Source organism: Coregonus lavaretus (genome assembly GCF_964263955.1).
Source record: "Coregonus lavaretus genome assembly, chromosome: 32".
NCBI classification, from domain to species: domain Eukaryota; kingdom Metazoa; phylum Chordata; class Actinopteri; order Salmoniformes; family Salmonidae; genus Coregonus; species Coregonus lavaretus.
The window spans coordinates 3,766,779-3,786,380 of NC_140019.1; the positions used below are offsets into that span (position 1 = coordinate 3,766,779).

At 42.2% G+C, this 19,602-nt stretch overlaps 1 protein-coding gene across 1 annotated transcript in view; it reads left to right on the plus strand.

The window, feature by feature from the left end:
- Positions 1 to 2,208, plus strand: part of LOC311107946 (C-terminal-binding protein 1-like) — a 65,764-nt gene extending 63,556 nt beyond the window's left edge. Inside the window, exons 6-9 of the mRNA XM_084150569.1 lie at positions 221 to 351; positions 464 to 591; positions 767 to 881; positions 1,103 to 2,208. Coding sequence (XP_084006695.1) covers positions 221 to 351; positions 464 to 591; positions 767 to 881; positions 1,103 to 1,289 — 561 coding nt within the window. The 3' untranslated portion in view covers positions 1,290 to 2,208. The remainder of the gene's footprint in view (positions 1 to 220; positions 352 to 463; positions 592 to 766; positions 882 to 1,102) is intronic.
- Positions 2,209 to 19,602: the final 17,394 nt, after the last annotated feature.

The following is a 19,602-nucleotide window of genomic DNA, read 5'->3' on the forward strand; positions in this document are numbered from 1 at the left end:
TTACTTATGTATTGAATATTGTTTTTTGTGGTGTGTTTTTTATATAAGCCCTTAGCCTTTCAACCACACCTGCACACCGTTTTTTTTTTTTTTTTTTTAATCTTTATTGTTGTTTATCACTTATTTTATTTGGAGCAAATAAATCAAACCTAAACCTACTAGACATTTCATTTACGGTTGTGTACTGCATTGTTTACATATTTTAAATGGTGTGTTGTAGATGCGCCAGGGTGCGTTCCTGGTTAACACGACCAGAGGGGGGCTGGTTGATGAGAAGGCTCTGGCACAGGCCCTGAAAGAGGGGAGGATACGAGGGGCGGCCCTGGACGTCCACGAGACAGAGCCCTTCGGGTTAGCACTCTTTACATTCTTCTATCTTATACTGTCTTCATTTTGCTAATATTTATTTCCCACTGTGTTGAGGTGAGTCTAATTATTAGAAACCATGTTTCCTTTTTCTCAGCTTCAGCCAGGGACCTCTGAAAGATGCTCCTAACCTGATATGTACTCCCCATGCTGCCTGGTACAGTGAACAGGCTTCTATTGAGATGAGAGAGGAGGCAGCCCGGGAGATCCGACGAGCCATTTCAGGTAACATACCTGTTACACTAATAATGGGTATTCTTGGGTTGATTATTGTTTTCCCCAATGGGCAATGTATCAGGCTCCCAGGCTCCCCTCTCACTAATAAACAACAGCAAAGCCACAATAACAAACTCCCTAATAACCGCGTTGTGCTTCATGAATGACTGTTTCCTGCTTCCAGGTCATATTCCAGACAGCCTAAAGAACTGTGTGAATAAAGAGTTCCTGTCCCAGACTACTCACTGGGTCAATATGGACCCTGCTGTCATTCATCCTGAGCTCAATGGGGCCTATAGGTAATTACATATTTACATTTTAGTAATTTAGCAGACGCTCTGATCCAGAGCGACTTACAGTTAGTAAGTGCATACATTTTCATACTGGCCGCCCGTGGGAATCGAACCCACAACCCTGGTAATGCACCCACTGTTGATACATAATAACAAGTAGATACCGGTACTGTATATGCATTTACAAGTGCTATAGCATTTTCTGACTCATCCTCTCCTTGTCCCAGGTACCCTCCTGGTGTTGTGAGTTTGGCCTCTGGGGGGCTCCCTCCGCCTATAGAGGAAATTGTTCCTAATGCCGTGCCCATAACACACAGCCTGCCCAGCGTCGCCCACCCCCCTCACGCCCCTTCACCGGGCCAGCCAGGCAAAGCAGAGTCAGACAGAGAGCAGCACCCCAACGACCAGTTGTAGCCCCGCCCCACAGAGCTCTCTGTCGAACCATAGAACCTGGTCTTCATTCGTCCAAAGAGGAATGGAGTTGAAGCCTCATAGGTTCCAAACAGCTGCCATGAAACAGACAGACTCACAGAGGTCTATTACAGTTCATCTGGTCCAACCATAGTGGTCATCTTTTTCAAACAGTTTTTTTGTGCAGAAAAAAATATATAATAAAAATGTGGATTTGGAAAGAGAAAATACAAATATCCTTTAAAGCAAATCCTGCTGTTTAGACTAGTTTGTCCAAGTAAAGTGGGCGAATATCTGTTGCCATGTCCTATGGGTTCATTGTTAAAGCAGAAGTAGTTGATTATAACATGAATAACCTGTTGGTGTACAGTTTTTAGAACTATGAAAACAATATTTATATTGAAGTCGAAACGAAAAACAAGGGTGAAAACTAACCAACTGATTTTAGAAAGACAATAGAATATTTGTTTTTATATGTTCCCCAACCAGCCCCAAAAGAGGCAGCTTTTGCACAACTTCTCAGGAAATGGAGTTTCCCTAGTTATTTTCCTTTTACGCCAGATAGTGCTTTCTTTTTCTACCTGCCTGCACGTTTTGTTTATATTAGCAAACATACTAACCCATTAGAGTCTAAGCCCTGTCTACGCCGGGGGAGGGGGTGGGGTTCTACTAAGCTATATGGAATTGTTTTAAGAAGGTCATACCAAGGATAATTTAGCTATTGGATTTCGAATTTTAAGACCACTTGAAGTATACATTTTTTTTTAGCTGTTATTCAATGTGTTTGTATGGGCTAGTGGCAGTAAGGCTAAATACAATTTTTCATCAAATAATAGTTTATATTTTCTTTTGATACTTCAAGGTATCAAAATAATATATTGAATAACAGATTCACTACATGGAACAACAGATAGTCCCCCCCAAAAAAATCAAAAGGAAGTTTGTTCTGAAGTGTCTGTCCTATCTATGAGAGATACAGTTGAAGTCGGAAGTATACATACACCTTAGCCAAATACATTTAAACTGAGTTTTTCACAATTCCTGACATTTAATCCTAGTAAAAATTCCCTGTCTTAGGTCATTTAGGATCACCACATTATTTTAAGAATGTGAAATGTCAGAATAATAGTAGAGAGAATGATTTATTTCAGTTTTATTTTTTTCATCACATTCCCAGTGGGTCAGAAGTTTACATACACTAAATTAGTATTTGGTAGGATTGCCTTTAAATTGTTTAACTTGGGTCAAACGTTTTGGGTAGCCTTCCACAAGCTTCCCACAATAAGTTGGGTGAATTTTGGCCCATTCCTTCTGACAGAGCTGGTGTAACTGAGTCAGGTTTGTAGGCCTCCTTACACACACACGCTTTTTCAGTTCTGCCCACACATTTTCTATAGGACTAAAAAAAGGGCTTTGTGATGGCCACTCCAATACCTTGACTTTGTTGTCCTTAAGCCATTTTGCCACAACTTTTGAAGTATGCTTGGGGTCATTGTCCATTTGGAAGACCCATTTGCGACCAAGCTTTAACTTCCTGAATGATGTCTTGAGATGTTGCTTCAATATATCCACATTGTTTTCCTTCCTCATAATGCCATCTATTTTGTGAAGTGCACCAGTCCCTCCTGCAGAAAAGCACCACCACAGCATAATCCTGCCACCCCCGTGCTTCACGGTTGGGATGGTGCTCTTCGGCTTGCAAGCCACCCCCTTTTTCCTCCAAACACAACGATGGTCATTATGGCCAAACAGTTCTATTTTTGTTTCATCAGACCAGAGGACATTTCTCCAAGAAGTATGATCTTTGTTCCCATGTGCGGTTTTGGAGCAGTGGCTTCTTCCTTGCGGAGCGTCCTTTCAGGTTATGTCGACATAGGACTCGTTTTACTGTGGATATAGATACTATTGTACATGTTTCTTCCAGCATCTTCACAAGGTCCTTTGCTGTAGTTCTGGGATTGATTTGCACTTTTCGCACCAAAGTACGTTCATCTCTAGGAGACAGAACGCGTCTCCTTCCTGAGCGGTATGACGGCTGCGTGGTCCCATGGTGTTTATACTTGCATACTATTGTTTGTACAGATGAACGTGGTACCTTCAGGCATTTGGAAATAGCTCCCAAGGATGAACCAGACTACCATTTTTTTTCTGAGGTGTTGGCTGATTTCTTTTGATTTTCCCATGATGTCAAGCAAAGAGGCGGTGAGTTTGAAGGTAGGCCTTGAAATCCATCCACAGGTACACCTCCAATTGACTCAAATGATGTCAATTGGCCTATTAGAAGCTTCTAAAGCCATGACATCATTTTCTGGAATTTTCCAAGCTGTTCAAAGGCACAGTCAAACTTCCGACTCACTTTAATTGTGATACAGTGAATTCTAAGTGAAAGAATCTGTATGTAAACTTCCGACTTCAACTATACAAGAAAGATCAGGAAACATTTGTATTTAACCCCTTATTTTTAGCACTAAACAGTCTCCATACATACTGTATACTTCCATTCATTTTTTAAACTAGTAAAGGGGGACCTTCAGACCATCAATCAAATTTCATTTATAAAGCCCTTTTTACATCAGCAGATGTCACAAAGTGCTATACAGAAACAGCCTAAAACCCCAAACAGCAAGCAATGCAGATGTAGAAGCACGGTGGCTAGGAAAAACTCCCTAGAAAGGCAGAAACCTAGGAAGAAATCTAGAGAGGAACCAGGATCTGAGGGGTGGCCCCCTTCTGGCTGACGGGGGGGGGATACCCCCAGACAGGGCCAACCAGACAGGATATTACCCCACCCACTTTGCCAAAGCACAGCCCCCACACCACCAGAGGAATATCAACAGACCACCAACCTACTACCCTGAGACAAGGCTGAGTATAGCCCACGGAGAGCTCCTCCACTGCACGAGCCTGAGGGAGCGACAAATCGGACAGGAAGATCACATCAGTAACTCAACCCACTCAACTGATGCACCCCTCCTAGGGACGGCATGGAAAGCACCAGTAAGCCAGTGACTCAACACCCGTAATAGGGTCAGAGGCAGAGAATCCCAATGGAGAGACAGGAACCGGCCAGGCAGAGACAGCAAGGGCTGTTTGTCGCTCCAGTGTCTTTCCGTTCAGTAAAGACTTAAAGGTTGAGACGGAGTCTGCGTCTCTCACATGGATAGGCAGACCATTCCACAAAAATTGAGCTCTATAGGAGAAAGCCCTCTTCCAGCTGTTTTGTTTAGAAATTCTAGGGACAATAAGGAGGCCTGCGTCTTGTGACCGTAGCGTAGGTGTAGGTAAGTACGGCAGGACCAAATCGGAGAGATAGATAGGATCAAACCCATGTAATGCTTTGTAGGTTAGCAGTAAAACCTTGAAATCAGCCCTAGCCTTCACAGGAAGCCAGTGTAGGTATGTACGGCAGGACTAGCACTGGAGTAATATGATCAAATATTTTGGTTCTAGTCAAAATTCTAGCAGCCGTTTCATTTAGTGCTTTATCCGGGTAGCCGGAGAGTAGAGCATTGCAGTAGTCTAATCTAGACGTGACAAAAGCATGGATTAGCTTTTCTGCATCATTTTTGGACAAAAAGTTTATGATTTTTGCAATGTTACAAAGATGGAAAAAAGTTGTCCGTTAAATATTCTTGATATGTTCGTCAAAAGAGAGATCAGGATCCAGAGTAACGCAGAGGTCCTTCACAGTTTTTTTTTTGAAACGACTGTACAACCATCAAGATTAATTGTCAGATCCAACAGAAGGTCTCTTTGTTTCTTGGGACCTAGAACTAGCATCTCTATTTTGTCAGAGTTTAAAAGTAACAACAATTCCGCCATTTACTTCCTTATGTCTGAAACAGATGCTTCCAGGGTAGGCAATTTTGAGGCTTCACCATGTTTCATCGAAATGTAGTGCTGTGTGTCGTCCGCATAGCAATGAAAGTTAACATTGTGTTCTCGAATGACATCACCAAGATGTAAAATAGATAGTGAAAACAATAGTGGTCCTAAAACGGAACCTTGAGGAACACCGAAACGTACAATTGATTTGTCAGAGGGCAAACCATCCACAGAGACGAACTGATATATTTTCGACAGATAAGATCTAAACCAGGCAAGAACTTGTCAGTGTAGACCAATTAAGGTTTCCAATCTCTCCAAAAGAATGTGGTGATCGATGTTGCCAAAAGCAGCACTAAGGTCTAGGAGCACGAGGACAGATGCAGAGCCTTGGTCTGACGCCATTTAAAAGTTCATTTACCACCTTCATGAGTGTGGTCTCAGTGCTATGATGGGGTCTAAAACCAGACTGAAGCATTTTGTATACATTTTGTCTTCAGGAAGGCAGTGAGACAGCTTTTCCTATTTTTTTTTTTTAGAAATGGCTGATTCGATATAGGTCAATGTTTTTTTTACATTTTCTGGGTCAAGGTTAGGCTTTTTCAAGAGAGGCTTTATTACTGTCACTTTTAGTGAGTTTGGTACACATCCAGTGGATAGGGAGCCATTTATTATGTTCAACATAGGAGGGCCAAGCACAGGAAGTAGCTCTTTCAGTAGTTTAGTTGGAATAGGGTCCAGTATGCATCTTGAAGGTTTAGAGGCCATGACTATTTTCATGAATGTGTCAAGAGATATAGGATTAAAAAACTTGAGTGTCTCCATTGATCCTAGGTCCTGGCAGTTTTGTGCAGACTCAGGACAGCTGAGCTTTGGAGAAATATGCAGATTCAAAGAGGAGTCCGTAATTTGCTTTCTAATGATCATGATCTTTTTGTCGAAGAAGTTCATGAAGTCATCACTGCTGAAGTGAAAGGCATCCTCTCTTGGGGAATGCTGCTTTTTAGTTAGCTTTGCGACAGTATCAAATACAAATGTTGGATTGTTCTTATTCTCCCTAATTAAGTTTGAAAAATAGGATGATCGAGCAACAGTGAGGGCTCTTCGATATTGCTCTGTACTTTCTTTCCAAGCTAGTAGGAAGATTTCCAGTTTGGTGGAGCGCCATTTACGTTCCAATTTTCTGGAGGCTTGCTTCAGGGGCTCGGGTATTTTCTGTATACCAGGGAGCTAGTTTCTTGTGACAAATGTTTTTTGTTTTTAGGGGGTGCGACTGCATCTAGGGTATTACGCAAGGTTAAATTTAGATTCTCAGATAGGTCGTTAACTGATTTTTGTACTCCGTCCTTGAGTAAGTGGAGGGAGTCTGGAAGGGCCTCTAGGAATCTTTGGGTTGTCTGAGAATTTATAGAACGGCTTTTGATGGTCCTTAGTTGGGGTCTGAGCAGATTATTTATTGCGATTGCAAACGTAATAAGATGGTGGTCCGATAGTCCACTTTTATGAGGAAAAACATTTAGATCCACAATATTTATTTCACGGGTCAAAACTTGATCCAGGGTATGACTGTGGCAATAAGTATGTCCAGAGACATGTTGGACAAAACCCACTGAGTCGATGATGGCTCCAAAAGCCTTTTGGAGTGGGTCTGTGGACTTTTCCATGTGAATATTAAAGTCACCAAAAATTAGAATATTATATGCCATGACTACAAGGTCCGATAGGAATTCAGGGAACTCAGTGAGGAACTCTGTATACAGCCCAGGAGGCCTGTAAACAGTAGCTATAAAAAGTGATTGATTAAGCTGCATAGATTTCATGACAAAAAGCTCAAAAGACAAAAACGCAGTCATTTTTTGGGGGGTAAATTGACATTTGCTATCGTAAATGTTAGCAACACCTCAGCCTTTGCGGGATGTGTGGGGGATATGGTCACTAGTGTAACCAGGAGGAGAGGCCTCATTTAACACAGTAAATTCATCAGGCTTAAGCCATGTTTCAGTCAGGCCAATCACATCAAGATTATGATCAGTGATTAGTTCATTGACCATAGCTGCCTTGGAAGTGAGGGATCTAACATTAAGCAGCCCTATTTTGAGATGTGAGATATCACAATCTCTTTCAATAATGAGAGGAACGGAGGAGGTCTTTATTCCAGTGAAATTGCTAAGGCAAACACCGCCATGTTTAGTTTTGCTCAACCTAGATCGAGGCACAGACAGTCTCAATGGGGATAGCTGAGCTGACTACACTGACTGTGCTAGTGGCAGACTCCACTAAGCTGGCAGGCTGGCTAACAGCCTGCTGCCTGGCCTGCACCCTATCTCATTGTGGAGCTAGAGAAGTTAGAGCCCTGTCTATGTAGATAGATAAGATGAGAGCACCCCTCCAGTTAGGATGGAGTCAGTCACTCCTCAGCAGGCTGGGCTTGGTCCTGTTTGTGGGTGAGTCCCAGAAAGAGGGCCAAATATCTACAAATTCTATCTTTTGGGAGGGGCAGAAAACAGTTTTCAACCAGCGATTGAGTTGTGAGACTCTGCTGTAGAGCTCATCACTCGCCCTAACTGGGAGGGGGCCAGAGACAATTACTTGATGCCGACACATCTTTCTAGCTAATTTACACTCTGAAGCTATGTTGCTCTTGGTGACCTCTGACTGTTTCATCCTAACATCGTTGGTGCTGACGTGGATAACAATATCCCTATACTCTCTACACTCGCCAGTTTTAGCCTTAGCCAGCACCATCTTCAGATTAGCCTTTACGTCGGTAGCCCTGCCCCCTGGTAAACAGTGTATGATCGCTGGATGATTATTTTTAAGTCTAATATTGCGGGTAATAGAGTTGTCAATTACTAGGGTTTTCAATTTGTCCGAGCTAATGGTGAGAGGCTTCGGTGGCTCAGACCCCGTAACGGGTGGAGGAGAGACCTGAGAAGGCTCGGCCTCTGACTCCGACTTGTTGCTTAATGGGGAGAACCGGTTGAAAGTTTCTGTCGGCTGAATGAGCGACACCGGTTGAGCATGCCGACAGCATTTCTTTCCAGAAGCCTTGAGAAAATTGTCCAGCTGCGGGGACTGTGCGAGGGGATTTATACTACTATCTGTACTTACTGGTGGCACAGACGCTGTTTCACCCTTTCCTACACTTACATTGCCCTTGCCTAACAATTGTGTCTGAAACTAGGCTTGCAGCACGGCTATCCTCACCATAAGGCGGTAGTTCTCCTGTATACAGCGTACAGCAATTAGTCCTGAGTACAGCGACTGCAATTAGATGGCATAGTGTTAATGTTACTACTTAGCTTTGGCTGGTGGAGGTCCTGTAGAACCATGTCCAGATAAAGCTTCCGGGGTGAAAAAGTTGAATGAAAAAAGTTGAGCAAGTAAAAATATAAAAATAACTAAGACATTGTTAAAATTTGTTAAATGAAGATAGATTCAATGGTTTAAAAAACATCAAGTTTGGTAGGTAGCCAAGCAGCAACAAACAGCGTAGCACGGAGACAAGTGACGCGCTCGAAACGGAAGTGACAGCCTTTAGTTATTATGCCCCCAGCCCCCAGTCTTGTGAGGCCTGTGAGCAAAACAACTGACGTATGTGTTCGTGAGTCTCACCTTTACACAGAGGGGTCACATTAGTGTGTAGCTTAAACTGTTCGGACAATACAGTCATGGTCAAAAGTTTTGAGAATGACACAAATACTAATTTTCACAAAGTTTGCTGCCTCAGTTTTGATGATGGCAATTTGCATTTACTCCAGAATGTCATGAAGAGTGATCAGATGAATTGCAATTAATAGCAAAGTCCCTCTTTGCCATGAAAATGAACTTAATCCCCAAAAAACATTTCCACTGCATTTCAGCCCTGTCACAAAAGGACCAGCTGCCATCATGTCAGTGATTCTCTCGCCAACACAGGTGAGAGTGTTGACGAGGACAAGGCTGGAGATCACTCTGTCATGCTGATTGAGTTAGAATAACAGACTGGAAGCTTTAAAAGGAGGGTGGTGCTTGAAATCATTGTTCTTCCTCTGTTAACCATGGTTACCTGCAAGGAAACATGTGCCGTCATCATTGCTTTGCACAAAAAGGGCTTCACAGGCAAGGATATTGCTGCTTGTAAGATTGCACCTAAATCAACCATTTATCGGATCATCAAGAACGTCAAGGAGAGAGGTTCAATTGTTGTGAAGAAGGCGTCACGGTGCCCAAGAAAGTCCAGCAAGCGCCAGGACTGTCTCCTAAAGTTGATTCAGCTGCGGGATCGGGGCACCACCAGTGCAGAGCTTGCTCATGAATGGCAGCAGGCAGGTGTGAGTGCATCTGCACGCACAGTGAGGCAAAGACTTTTGGAGGATGGCCTGGTGTCAAGAAGGGCAGCAAAGAAGCCACTTTTCTTCAGGAATAACATCAGGGACAGACTGATATTCTGCAAAAGGTACAGGGATTGGACTGCTGAGGACTGGGGTAAAGTCATTTTCTCTGATGAATACCCTTTCCGATTGTTTGGGGCATCCGGAAAACACCTTGTCCGGAGAAGACAAGGTGAGCGCTACCATCAGTCCTGTGTCATGCCAACAGTAAAGCATCCTGAGACCATTCATGTGTGGGGTTGCTTCTCAGCCAAGGGAGTGGGCTCACTTACAATTTTGCCTAAGAACACAGCCATGAATAAAGAATGGTACCAACCCATCCTCAGAGAGCAACTTCTCCCAACCATCCAAGAACAGTTTGGTGACGAACAATGCCTTTTCCAGCATGATGGAGCACCTTGCCATAAGGCAAAAGTGACAACTAAGTGGCTCGGGGAACAAAACATCAACATTTTGGGTCCATGGCCAGGAAACTCCCCAGACCTTAATCCCGTTGAGAACTTGTGGTCGATCCTCAAGAGGCGGGTGGACAAACAAAAACCCACAAATTCTGACAAACTCCAAGCATTGGTGATTATGCAAGAATGGGCTGCCATCAGTCAGGATGTGGCCCAGAAGTTAATTGACAGCCTGCCAGGGCGGATTGCAGAGGTCTTGAAAAGAAGGGTATTGACTCTTTGCATAAACTTAATGTAATTGTCAAAAAAAGCCTTTGACACTTATGGAATGCTTGTAATTATACTTCAGTATACCATAGTAACATCTGACAAAAATATTTCATAACACTGAAGCAGCGAACTTTGTGAAGACCAATACTTGAGTCATTCTCAAAACTTTTGACCATGACTGTACAGAGAGGTTTGCAGATCGGCTGTACCGACTTCAGACGAGTCCCAAGACGCTTGTGGGGGTCATAGAGCAAAACGCATAACGATTTTGTGAGAAGACCGATTTTCGGGATGTCTCATGGTCTGACAAACAGTGCTCTAGCTCTGTCACCTTTCACCACAGATGCGGAAGTGCGACATTGGTGGATGAGGTGGATTGAGACACATCCAATGCAAAAAATCTCTAGCTTAAATTGAATAAATGTTATGGGGATTTTTTTATTATGCTAAAAATAAAAAAATAAAAATAAATTGGTCATTTAGCAGACGCTCTTATCCAGAGCGACTTACAGGAGCAATTAGGGTTAAGTGCCTTGCTCAAGGGCACATCGACAGATTTTTCACCTAGTCTGCTTGGGGATTAGAACCAGCGACCTTTCGGTTACTGGAACAACGCTCTTAACCACTAAGCTACCTGCCGCCCCCAACTTAGGGGGTTAAGTAAAGTTCAGTTTGTTCTTTCAGTTTAAATGGCATGTTATTCCATATTCCTCAGCCTTTGTATAAATATTCAAACTGTACATTTTGGGAGAGAAGACCCACTGTCTGGTGCATACCTGACATATTGCTTGTCTGTGTCAGTGTAACTTGATTATAACGTGTCTGAGAAGAGAAGCAGCTTCCAGTTGCACGATTAGTAGCAGCCCTCCATGGCCTACATTGGTTCCCTTCTGGTAAAGTAGTAGGCTAGCAATATACAGTATACATACTATATATTATAAATATATTTATTTTTGGTTAACCAAAATCCAAAAAGAGATGTTTGTGACTGTATTCTTTTGTATTAATTATTTAAAAAATATTTAAAAAATCCATGTTGAAAGGTAAAATGTTATGTCTTTGTCCGTTGGCATTCAGTCCAAGGAAAATGGATGCATTACCCACAGACTCCACTCAAAGGCACAATAGCTGCCTGCAAGGCTCAAGGCCATTGTAACTGTATCTGAATTCCCATGAGATTATTGTTTCGATTTTCAATAAACATATTCATGTATTTCATCTCAAGGATACAGGAATAAACACAACTTGCTTTATGGGGGAAAAAGGCAAGTTGCCTGAAAACCTCTGATCTTGATTAATTACATTTCTATGTGTTGGAATGCAGAAACCTATGCATTTAATTACAGGAGACATGTAAGTAGCATACTCAATCAAATATCAATTTACTCAGTTGTTCAACTTGTTAGATTTTCTTTGAGGCAATGGTGTTACTCTTTTTTAGGGTGAATTACATTTGAATGTCAATAAAACATACATTTGTTTCACAAAGAAACATTTCTCTGCACAAATCTGACTCAAATTGCTCACTTATAACTAACACCCTGTATACTAGTTGCAATCATGGTTGTATATTTTGTAAGTGTCTTTCCTAACAGGCTTGAGTCAGGCTGCTAGCATTGGACAATATAAAGTGTGTTCTTTTCACTCTAAATTACAATCCCTGGAAAAGAGCAGCTGGAAGGTCAGATATTTCTTTTAGAGTATAAAAAGTTGAGTTGAGGCTTGATTGGTATTCTACCTTGACTTTCTTCCTCTTTCATTTCAACATGTCCAACAAACATTAGGCTCCTCTCTTAATGCTTAAATCATAATTTGTCATTAATGTTCATATTTGCTTATTCATATGGTGCTTGTAACATATGGATGTGTTTGCTGAATGGTAAGTCCAGCCTGTCAGAATTTCCAAACTTCCTCCCCAGCTCTCTCTACCTCTCTGAGCAGACCTGCAGTTGGTTGACTTGGGGCACAGACAGGGAACTACACAAGACATTGAATGGAAAAGTGTTCTCTCCACACTGTTATAGATCCATATGCAGTGTTGTGGCATTATTACACATATAACCAAAAGTATGGTGAGAAGGGGTTTAGCCTATATAGAACATTGTAAAGTCTGGGAGCAGGAGAATGTGCTCACTTGGATGACTGGTACTCCTCTCAGCTCACAATAAATGCGCTCCGCTTTGAAAAGAAGGGCAATGTCTTAAACCTTGTTTCAACCCCTAAATATCATACATTTATACAGAAGCTAATTGTCAACATTTGAACTAAAGAAAACTTCAAAGGCCGTCAAGTGCTTTGATATTTTTCAAAACATCATCCAAAAGACAAGGCTATAACTGGGTAATTCGCTATATAAAACATACATGAATCATCTCAAATCTAAATGTTTTTGTAGACCCATATGACATTGTAGATTGAGCAACAGTTAAAATGTAAGGTAAACAGACTATGGAGCAGTCTTATGAGATTGGAAACAATTAAACTTGAAGGTTGGAAAGAAGGGAGAGGGGGCATAAAAAGACTACTAAAACAGAGGAAGGATGTTTTTATGTTTGGATTAAGAACAGTCCAGTTTGTCTATGCAAACATTTAAGCCATATTTTTTGTTTTGATCCTCCATCGTTAATGATCACGTTTTGCGAAATGAGACTGTAGGAGGAAATTGACCCACTTTCTGTCTGGTTTTGTTGCCCACCTGTGATTTGAACAGAAGCTGTTGTGTGCCATCTGGTTTCCATCAATGTCTCAGCTATAAAGACCTCTGTGGTACCTTTACAAGCTCATCTAGAGAAATGGTTAGAGAAATTCCCTCAGAAAGACACTTGTCTTTTATTGAAGGAAGACATTTTTAATGCCTGCTAACATCCTTTAGCTGTATATTGCATTGCATATTGCATTGCATATATTCACTTCTTACGCTTTGAACACACCGACTGCATTTTTTGCTTTTGGGACACAAGAAGTACATTAATTTCCAATGGAACGCTGCGCTTGCCTTGCAGCATTGCGTTGCAGAGGCAGTTGTGGTGCGTTCTGTGTGGTGCATACGTTGAATTTATCAAATGTATGTGTCAAATTGTATGTGAAAACGGGTTGACAGAAATGTTAGCATAAGGTGCATGTTGAACTTTTGTTGCACACATACAGTGGGGAAAAAGTATTTAGTCAGCCACCAATTGTGCAAGTTCTCCCACTTAAAAAGATGAGAGAGGTCTGTAATTTTCATCATAGGGACACGTCAACTATGACAGACAAATTGAGCATTGTTTTCTCCAGAAAATCACATTGTAGGATTTTTTATGAATTTATTTGCAAATTATGGTGGAAAATAAGTATTTGGTCACCTACAAACAAGCAAGATTTCTGGCTCTCACAGACCTGTAACTTCTTCTTTAAGAGGCTCCTCTGTCCTCCACTCGTTACCTGTATTAATGGCACCTGTTTGAACTTGTTATCAGTATAAAAGACACCTGTCCACAACCTCAAACAGTCACACCCCAAACTCCACTATGGCCAAGACCAAAGAGCTGTCAAAGGACACCAGAAACAAAATTGTAGACCTGCACCAGGCTGGGAAGACTGAATCTGCAATAGGTAAGCAGCTTGGTTTGAAGAAATCAACTGTGGGAGCAATTATTAGGAAATGGAAGACATACAAGACCACTGATAATCTCCCTCGATCTGTGGCTCCACTCAAGATCTCACCCCGTGGGGTCAAAATGATCACAAGAACGGTGAGCAAAAATCCCAGAACAACACAGGGGGGACCTAGTGAATGACCTGCAGAGAGCTGGGACCAAAGTAACAAAGCCTACCATCAGTAACACACTACGCCGCCATGGACTCAAATCCTGCAGTGCCAGACGTGTCCCCCTGCTTAAGCCAGTACATGTCCAGGCCCGTCTGAAGTTTGCTAGAGTGCATTTGGATGATCCAGAAGAAGATTGGGAGAATGTCATATGGTCAGATGAAACCAAAATATAACTTTTTGGTAAAAACTCAACTCGTCGTGTTTGGAGGACAAAGAATGCTGAGTTGCATCCAAAGAACACCATACCTACTGTGAAGCATGGGGGTGGAAACATCATGCTTTGGGGCTGTTTTTCTGCAAAGGGACCTGGACGACTGATCCGTGTAAAGGAAAGAATGAATGGGGCCATGTATCGTGAGATTTTGAGTGAAAACCTCCTTCCATCAGCAAGGGCATTGAAGATGAAACATGGCTGGGTCTTTCAGCATGACAATGATCCCAAACACACCGCCAGGGCAATGAAGGAGTGGCTTCGTAAGAAGCATTTCAAGGTCCTGGAGTGGCCTAGCCAGTCTCCAGATCTCAACCCCATAGAAAATCTTTGGAGGGAGTTGAAAGTCCGTGTTGCCCAGCGACAGCCCCAAAACATCACTGCTCTAGAGGAGATCTGCATGGAGGAATGGGCCAAAATACCAGCAACAGTGTGTGAAAACCTTGTGAAGACTTACAGAAAACGTTTGACCTGTGTCATTGCCAACAAAGGGTATATAACAAAGTATTGAGAAACTTTTGTTATTGACCAAATACTTATTTTCCACCATAATTTGCAAATAAATTCATAAAAAATCCTACAATGTGATTTTCTGGATTTTCTTTTCTCATTTTGTCTGGCATAGTTGACGTGCACCTATGATGAAAATTACAGGCCTCTCTCATCTTTTTAAGTGGGAGAACTTGCACAATTGGTGGCTGACTAAATACTTTTTTCCCCCACTGTATGTGTGCAACAAAAGTTGATCAAAAGTTGTTCAAAACACACAGACTGCGTCATTGCGCAAAATAGTATGCAGCATCATCTAGATATGTGTGCAACAAAAGTTCAACATTCACCTTATGCTACCATTTCTGTCAACCCGTTTATGCATACAGTTTGACGCATACGTTCGATAAATCCAACGTATGCATCACACAGAAACAGAACACACTGCAACTGCCTCTGCAATGCAATGCTGCAAGGCAAACTCAGAATTCCATTGGAGATTAATGTACTTCTGGTGTACCAAAACGCAATGACGCAGTCGGTGTGTTCGAAGTGTACATCCCTACTGATGCGTACAAAAGTAGTGTAGTGGAGGTACTGTATAGGACTTATCAATTATGTAGTACAATAGAGAAAGCATGCACAAAGTAGCCTACACAATCGCAAAGCACGTGAAATATATTTACATGCGCGCCGCACACAGCCTAGTTTCAGCGGAATATCATCTGCAGGCAGCAAGAGTGTGCAGATCACAACTGGTTTTGGCATGGAGCAGCTCACAGAAGAATTACATCGGTAGCGGGTAGGGTAGTAAAGACGTTTCAATTGATGATATCTACCAGTAAATGCTAACTAAGGCAACAATGGGTTGTCATCATGAGCTGTTTGCATCAGGGTTGTAGACATGGATGGGCCTGGGTGGACACATACCCACCCACCGGGGAGCCAGGTCCTGACAGGCACACCCAATCAGATTGATGTGGTTTAAGCATTGTTGTGGACTTAGACCATCACATTTCTGTCTTTTTTCTATTAAACAAAGTTTGATTTTGAGATCAGAAAAATCTATAGTAAAACTCATAAGAAACCATAGGAAAACATAGGTTTTTCACACAGGGTTCCTTTCCTTCACTGGACATGCCGTTTGGGACATTTTTGGCAAAATTTGAGCATACCACTTCTCCAGGCACCACTACACCACTGCATAGGGCCGATGGAAAGACAGCAGTCACACACAGCATGATGTTAAAGGATAACCAGTCCATAAACTCAGACATAATAAGCCAGTAGGTCCCAATCATAAGAATACAAAAAACAACCATTAAGCATTTCCCAATCGACATGTACAACTATTACTTCCCATTGCAAAAAACATTTCACATTTAGCACACAAAGTAACCATTGACCTAAAGTTTAAAGTGGAAATGACAGCGTTTTAACTACTTTGCAGATATGAAACAAACAGACAAGCATAATATCAGTCAAAATTATCAAATTCCCAGTTCATGCTACAACACCAACTTTATAAGAGATTTTAAAAATAGGTTATATTTGACTGAACATTCCATGACTAAGGCATTGTTGGCAGAATAGATGGATGCAGTTCAATGCATGATTAATATAATTCACCAATATTGCTATCAGGTTGTAAATCACAGCTGGCCTGGTACATAAATTCAGCAAAAAAATAAATATCCCTTTTTCAGGACCCTGTCTTTCAAAGACAATTCGTAAAATTCCAAATAGCTTCACAGACCTTCATTTTAAGGGTTTAAACACTGTTTCCCATGCTTGTCCAATGAACCATAAACAATTAATGAACATGCACAGCTTACAGACTGTAGGCAATTAAGGTCACAGTTATGAAAACTTAGGACACTAAAGAGGCCTTTCTACTGACTTTGAAAAACACCAAAAGAAAGATGCCCAGGGTCCCTGCTCATCTGCGTGAACGTGCCTTAGGCATGCTGCAAGGAGGCATGAGGACTGCATATGTGGCCAGGGCAATAAATTGCAATGTCCATACTGTGAGACGCCTAAGACAGCACTACAGGGAGACAGGACGGACAGCTGATCGTCCTTGCAGTGGCAGACCACGTGTAACAACACCTGCACAGGATCGGTACATCCGAACATCACACCTGCGGGACAGGTACAGGATGGCAACAACAACTGCCCGAGTTACACCAGGAACGCACAATCCCTCTATCAGTGTTCAGACTATCCGCAATAGACTGAGAGAGGCTGGACTGAGGGCTTGTAGGCCTGTTGTAAGGCAGGTCCTCACCAGACATCACCGGCAACAATGTCGCCTATGGGCACAAACCCACCGTCGCTGGACCAGACAGGACTGGCAAAACGTGCTCTTCACTGACGAGTGGCGGTTTTGTCTCACCAGGGGTGATGGTCGGATTCGTGTTTATCGACGAAGGAATGAGTGTTACACTGAGGCCTGTACTCTGGAGAGGGATCGATTTTGAGGTGGAGGGTCCGTCATGGTCTGGGGCGGTGTGTCACAGCATCATCGGACTGAGCTTGTTGTCATTACAGGCAATCTCAACGCAGTGCGTTAAAGGGAAGAAATCCTCCTCCCTAATGTGGTACCCTTCCTGCAGGCTCATCCTGACATGATCCTCCAGCATGACAATGCCACCAGCCATACTGCTCGTTCTGTGCATGATTTCCTGCAAGACAGGAATGTCAGATTGCTGCCATGGCCAGCGAAGAGCCCGGATCTCAATCCCATTGAGCACGTCTGGGACCTGTTGGATCAGAGGGTGAGTGCTAGGGCCATTCCCCCCCAGAAATGTCAGGGAACTTGCAGGTGCATTGGTGGAAGAGTGGGGTGACATCTTACAGCAATAACTGGCAAATCTGGTGCAGTCCATGAGAAGGAGATGAACTGCAGTACTTAATGCAGCTGGTGGCAACTGCAGCTGGATGCACTGTTTCAGTTTCAATGACTCAACAAATTCTGGACAAAAACGGACAATTGTAACTAAGGCTGGGAATGTCAATACAATCAAACTAGCAAGGGCAATGATCACAAGTCAGTCATAACGTGGCTAATAGGCTAGTGTATCTATTTTTGTGGCAAGCTAAAAACACGGAGCCTAACGTTAGCTAGCTAGCTGCTAGGAGGATGTCATGTCATGCCATTGGAGGAGTGGGTGAGTGACTGACTTTTTCCCCAAATATCGTGTTTCGGTGGCTATACACAGCTAGAGATTCAGGTGTCATTTGGTTTGCTAGCAAGAACTTGAACGACTGTTATACAGTTAGCATATATCTTGCGTTCATATTCACTCTGGCTATCTACTCCGATTTCAGATCACTCTCATCTGAGTGTGCCAGAGCGCAGAACAACTGATGAATTTACGAATTTACGAATGCGCAACACCCGCTGAATATGACCGATGTTAGTAAACGTAGGCAAAAAAAGTAATAGTTCGTCAAGAACGCTCTAGATTAACATGTGAACAGCCTAACCAGCTCTGCTATGGCAAGTAAAATGGTCAGATTGAGGTGTTCTCTGATTTGTGTCTGAAAGTAACTAGCTAGCAAGCTAGCCAACTTTAGCCAGTTAGCTTGGGGGCTAGGTTGGGACAAGCATGCATTGGCAGGCAAGCTGCAGAAGGAAAAGGAGGCTACAATTCCACATCGTTTATCAGTGCAATTTTGATAGCCAACTAGCTGAAAAAGTTTGAGAGGGTTTATCTAATGTTCCTTTGTTAGATTTTAGCTCATCTTGCTCTGGCTAGCATTAGTTGTTGATTTTGTTGTTGTTGATGTGCATAACTGAGGGAGAGAGAACCAAACTTTTCATGGTTGTTTAATCAATAGGACTGTAAAGTTCCCAAATGTAAGAGGACTCCCGTGTTATTTACATATTTGCAGAAATCCATTCAGGTGTATTTTGTGGCTTTTGGCGAATGCATTCTAATGATCTAAAATCGCTCTGTTGCAACTGCCTGTAAACACACAGTCCAGTTCAAAGTGAATGATGGCAGGCCTGTGTAGCAAATTGTTTGATTGTATAAAGGCCTACTGTAGCTATGATTGGCTATAGCGCACCGGTCTGTGTAGACTCCGGTCCTGGACAAGACAGATGTTTTTATTCCGTTTTAATTACTGCAGTGTCTATTAATTGTCCAAATGCATGGCCACTTTCCCACTCTATATTGCTATAGAATTTTCAAAAGTACCTTAGTATACGAATTTATGAAATAGTGAAAATGACCATGTCTACAGTTGAAGTCGGAAGTTTACATATACTTAGGTTGGAGTCATTAAAAGTCTTTTTTCAACCACTCCACAAATGTCTTGTTAACAAACTATCGTTTTAGCAAGTCGGTTAGGACATATACTTTGTGCATGACACAAGTAATTTTTCCAACAATAGTTTACAGACAGATTATTTCAATTATAATTCAATGTATCACAATTCCAGTGGGTCAGAAGTTTACATACACTAAGTTGACTGTGCCTTTAAACAGCTTGGAAAATTCCATAAAATGATGTCATGGCTTTAGAAGTTTCTGATAGGCTAATTGACATCATTTGAGTCAATTGGAGGTGTACCTGTGGATATATTTCAAGGCCTACCTTCAAACTCAGTGCCTCTTTGCTTGACATCATGGGAAAACCAAAAGAAATCAGCCAAGACCTCAGAAAAAAATTGTAGACCTCCACAAGTCTGGATCATCCTTGGGAGCAATTTCCAAACGCCTGAAGGTACCACGTTCATCTGTACAAACAATAGTACACAAGTATAAACACCATGGGACCATGCAGCCGTCATACCGCTCAGGAAGGGGAGAGTCTCTTAGAGATTAACGTACTTTGGTGCGAAAAGTGCAAATTAATCCCAGAACAACAGCAAAGGACCTTGTGAAGATGCTGGAAGAAACAGGTACAAAAGTATCTACTGTATATCCAC